This window comes from Austrofundulus limnaeus, unplaced genomic scaffold (assembly GCF_001266775.1).
Source record: "Austrofundulus limnaeus strain Quisiro unplaced genomic scaffold, Austrofundulus_limnaeus-1.0 Scaffold67, whole genome shotgun sequence".
Taxonomy (NCBI): domain Eukaryota; kingdom Metazoa; phylum Chordata; class Actinopteri; order Cyprinodontiformes; family Rivulidae; genus Austrofundulus; species Austrofundulus limnaeus.
The window spans coordinates 1,807,066-1,811,413 of record NW_013952469.1 but is presented as its reverse complement, the minus strand read 5'-3'; the positions used below and the strand labels follow the sequence as shown (position 1 = coordinate 1,811,413).

At 37.9% G+C, this 4,348-nt stretch overlaps 2 protein-coding genes across 2 annotated transcripts in view; one reads left to right on the top strand and one right to left on the bottom strand.

The window, feature by feature from the left end:
- Positions 1 to 389: 389 nt before the first annotated feature.
- Positions 390 to 2,560, top strand: LOC106518885 (5-hydroxytryptamine receptor 3E). The gene is made up of 3 exons (XM_014010315.1): positions 390 to 1,059; positions 1,326 to 1,475; positions 1,721 to 2,560. The coding sequence occupies exons 1-3, from the start codon at positions 807 to 809 to the stop codon at positions 1,981 to 1,983; spliced, it is 666 nt and encodes a 221-aa protein (XP_013865769.1). The 5' UTR covers positions 390 to 806; the 3' UTR covers positions 1,984 to 2,560.
- A 979-nt stretch (positions 2,561 to 3,539) lies between these two features.
- tsen54 (TSEN54 tRNA splicing endonuclease subunit) overlaps positions 3,540 to 4,348 on the bottom strand; it is an 18,105-nt gene continuing 17,296 nt past the window's right edge. The window contains exon 13 of the mRNA XM_014010258.1: positions 3,540 to 3,888. Coding sequence (XP_013865712.1) covers positions 3,738 to 3,888 — 151 coding nt within the window. The 3' untranslated portion in view covers positions 3,540 to 3,737. The remainder of the gene's footprint in view (positions 3,889 to 4,348) is intronic.

Genomic DNA, 4,348 nt, shown 5'->3' with positions numbered 1-4,348 from the left:
GGACATAATCATTAAAATAAAAGGACTGCACTTCAGAAGTATTTGTATTTCATGATTATATTATTACATTTGGCCGCAGCCCTCAGATTTTCATTTTGGAGAAAATGTTTGTGCAGCCTTGATATATGTATATAAACTGAAACAGACTAGTGCATCCTAAATTTAACATAAATTATTTCATTTAATATGATACAATCATTTCTGCATTTTTTTACTAATAAATGTCATTACAGAAAATCTAACTGCTCATTTTAAATCAATACTTTTACTTTTAATAAGTACAAAAAATATTCAAATAATATTCAGGAGACTTTAACTTTTACCAAAGTAATTTTTTGGTAAGATACTTGTACTCAAGTAGCACTTTGTGGTATTTTACACAACTCTGGTTATGCTACATCCTGTATATATAAATGTGACAGCAGAAATAACATCAGCAGATGGACTCATTGATTAGATGCTGTTAGGAGTTTTACTTTACATTTAGGAAATATTTGAGCTTTAGGAAAATGGCAAACCACTATAAAAAAAATCAGCATTCAAAGCTAATAGAAATTGTTTGAAAAATATGAGTTTGTCAACTTCTTTAATTATCTGATTTCCACTCTCTGCACAGAGAAATATATCAAAATACAATCGTCCAGCAATGACTCGTATCTCGCCAGAATATCGAACGAGATCATGATGACTCAGGGAGAATGGAAACTGGAAAAGATGGACACCATCCAYTATTTAACTGAAAACAGCTCCAGTAGCAAACTAGTGTACACGGTAAGAAGATATTTGTGCAGYAAGTTCTGTAACAAATGTTCAGCATGCAGTTATTTGTTTATTTTATGTTTGACCAGGTTACCCTGCAGAGGAAACCGTTTCTTTATGTCATTAATCTAATAATGCCTCTGCTGTTCCTGCTGGTGCTGGATTTGGCCTCGTTCTTCATCAGCGAGGACAGTGGGGAGAAGCTGGGCTTCAAAGTGACGATCCTTCTGTCCATCTTTGTTTTACTGCTGATTCTTAAAGACATCCTCCCATCGACTGAAGACAACCTGCCGGTGATGGGTAGGCAGCTCAGTCAGGTCCAAGATCTCAGGGGATTCTGATGTTAWCAYTCCATGAAATGGACYTTATTAGGCYTTATCAGTCCCATACAATGACTTCAGAGGGTCCCTACTGTGCCTTCTAGGCTTCAGACTGTCCCGACAGTGCCCCCTAGTGGGTTAATGTATCAATGACAATGAATGTGTAAATGGATGATAACATCCGWAGCGGGTGAAGATCTTCTCTGTCAGTTGCCCCGTAACCTCTCTGTGTCGTTTTTCCTCTAGCCATCTACTGTGTTGTGGTTTTCTCCCTGGTGTGGATCAGTGTCCTGGAGGCCATGTTGGTCAGGTTCTTAATGAACCTCCACAGTTCTCACGGTGAGGATGATCCAAACTCAGAAGTCAAAGTTCAAATTCAGCAAGCTCCTCACAAAGGTACGCTTTCAGAACTCGAACTTTTTCCACATTTTGTAGCAGAAAACTAACAGAACGCACCATCCTTATCATGAAACATGGTGGCGGSGGCATCATGCRGTGGGCATGCTTGTCTTKAGCAGGAACAGAGAAGCTGGTTYAAGCAGATTAAAACCATATTGTGGACCTAATACCCCTCAGGTTTCTAATTTCTTTCAGAGTTTTGGGACATCGTAACAATTTTTTTTCTGTCTTTTTACACCAAGAACCTGCTGGAGCTGAAGAGAAAGATCAAGCGGACAAGAGCCACTTCCCCCTGGAGGAGCTCGGTGACCACGACCTGCTGAAGCTAATCCAGGACAAATTAAAAGCTGCTCAACTGGAAGCTGAACGGCAGAAAAAAAGAGGGAAAAAAGCTGGATTCTGCAGAAAACTGGCTACGGTCATTGATGCCGTCTTCTTTGTGTTGTATCTCGTTACTGTGGTGCTTTCTCAGGTGTGCTTGTTCATCGTGTGGAATTTACCGTAGTTTTACACCAGATTACTGTCTTTATTCTGTCAGAGCACGCTTTGAATTGAAAATGAGCTTTTTATTTCTAATTTTAAAACATGAAAGTATCCCTTTAAACTGTATGTTTCTCCTCACCTTCTATTAAATTCTATATTTTTGTTCAATTATTTCCAGCTGTAACAAATATATCAAAACAATAAACAAATTATTGCTTGAAAATATTGTTTCTAATTTAATCAATCTTTWTCCTTACAGCTGATAAAGACGAGACTATCAGGACTTTGTAATGTTTTCACTTTCGTTTTCATAAACATTAAGAGCTACACAAAATATAGACTACATTATATTTTAACAATTTCTTGTTAGAAATACAAATTTTCTCCATATAAGCAAGGTTRGTGGAAAGTAGGAGTGCGGCAGAATGTTAGAAAAGAATGTTTAACTTCTAATATTTAGATATTAGAAATCTGATTCATAAATCAGCATGCAATTTAGCAAACATATAAAATCACAAACTATTTGCAGATTAGGTCATGTTTGCAGTTTCGTCACTTGCAGTCCGTCACTGAGGTCCTCCATCCACATGACAGAGAGGGGAACACAAAAATGACTGAAAATACGGATGGAGGACCTCAGTTTAGCTTGTTTGTCGTGCTAGCGCTGAGCTAATACATATAAGGCAATATAGCATCAGCGCTAGCGCAAAGGCTAACAGGCTAAGCTGAGGTTCTTCTTCCATGAAGCAGCTCTGTTGTCCTCCATCCATATTTTCAGTTCCAGGCTGAGTCATTTCTACCTTCTCCTCTCTGTCAACGCTCTCTGGTTTCATTTAAAAGAGTCGATCATCAGATATTGTCCAAGATTAACCTTCAGGGTGGATATAGCTCGCTAGCAGCCTCGCACCGAGGACCTATCCACGTCATCATTTACCCAGAATGCTTTGCCTGTAAATAAAATGGCTCCGTCCATGTTAAAATATATTTTTAAAATTTTACAAAACTAAACAGCCTACAGTATTTTTACAGTCTTTATTTTGCCGTTAAAATAAATGTTTATCAAATAAAGTCTAATGTTTCAACTAATCGGGGATCCCTTTAAGGGAAAAAAAAACACCTTTTATTAATTTATAATAAAATTCACAAACTAACCAATCAAAGTCAGAAAKGTTAGCGTCTTTAACGCGGCCATGCTTGTTTGCCTCCAGCTAAATCTGAGAACCTAAAGCTGCAAACGAGACGAGGACAGATCGGARTCAGAAATGTAAACACGTTTTTGTTCTCATGTTCTGCAGCCATGAACCAACAAGCCCAACATTTCAATGGTTGATCAGCAGCTGCYGGAAAAAGTCAAATGAGTCTCTTTGAACACTGAGCTCATGTTCCCTGTGATCATCAAAACCAACAGTGTGGAGTTTGTTTTTTTTATATTCAGAAATATTTAAATTCACTTACAGAGATCAGCTTTAAAGTTGTAAACACAACAGATACATTTCTTCTTCTGAACGACCTTTATTTTAAAGAATCCTGAACACAAAGCGTTTTTTGGTTTGTTTTGCAAAAATAAGACAATTCAAATATAACAACGATTTAAAGTCAATTTAATGAGACAATAACAAAGCAAAGAGATGAACTCATGTCTTTAAAACTGTTGAATAACTGAACCCAGCAAACATTCTAAAATCAAAGCTTTGGCACCAGAACAGAACTGTCTCTTCTTCTTCTTCAAATAAAAACAATAAATAATCATCCAGCAGTCAGAAATCAAAACTCTTCTCAGGGGTAAATGTCCCGCGGCAACTGGAAGTCTTTAAAGGTGTAGAAGGAAATGTCCCCGTGGTCCACGACGGCAAAGACGACGGGGACGTCTCCGCTCTGGAAGGACAGCTGCTTCACGACCCGCAGGTCAGGAACCGGACCGTCAAAACTGGAATAAAATAAAGCAAACCGTGTCAGATCTGTGGGAGACACCAACTACAACACAAACTGGAGCATTTAGTAAAATCATCAACAGGATTCATACACTTAAAGTGACCCATGGTTAGTTGTAACATTAGACTTTATTTGATAAACATTTATTTTAACTGTAAAATAAAGACTGTAAAAATACTGTAGGATGTTCAGTTTAGCAAATTTTTAAATATATATTTTAACACGGACGGGGCCATTTTATTTACACACAAAGCATTCTGGGTAAATGATGATGTGGATAGGTCCTCGGTGCGAGGCTGCTAGCGAGCTATATCCACCCTGAAGGTTAATCTTGGACAATATCTGATGATTGGCTCTTTAAAATGAAACCAGAGAGCGTTGACAGAGAGAAGGTAGAAATGACTCAGCCTGTAACTGAAAATATGGATGGAGGACCTCAGTTTAGCTTATTTGTT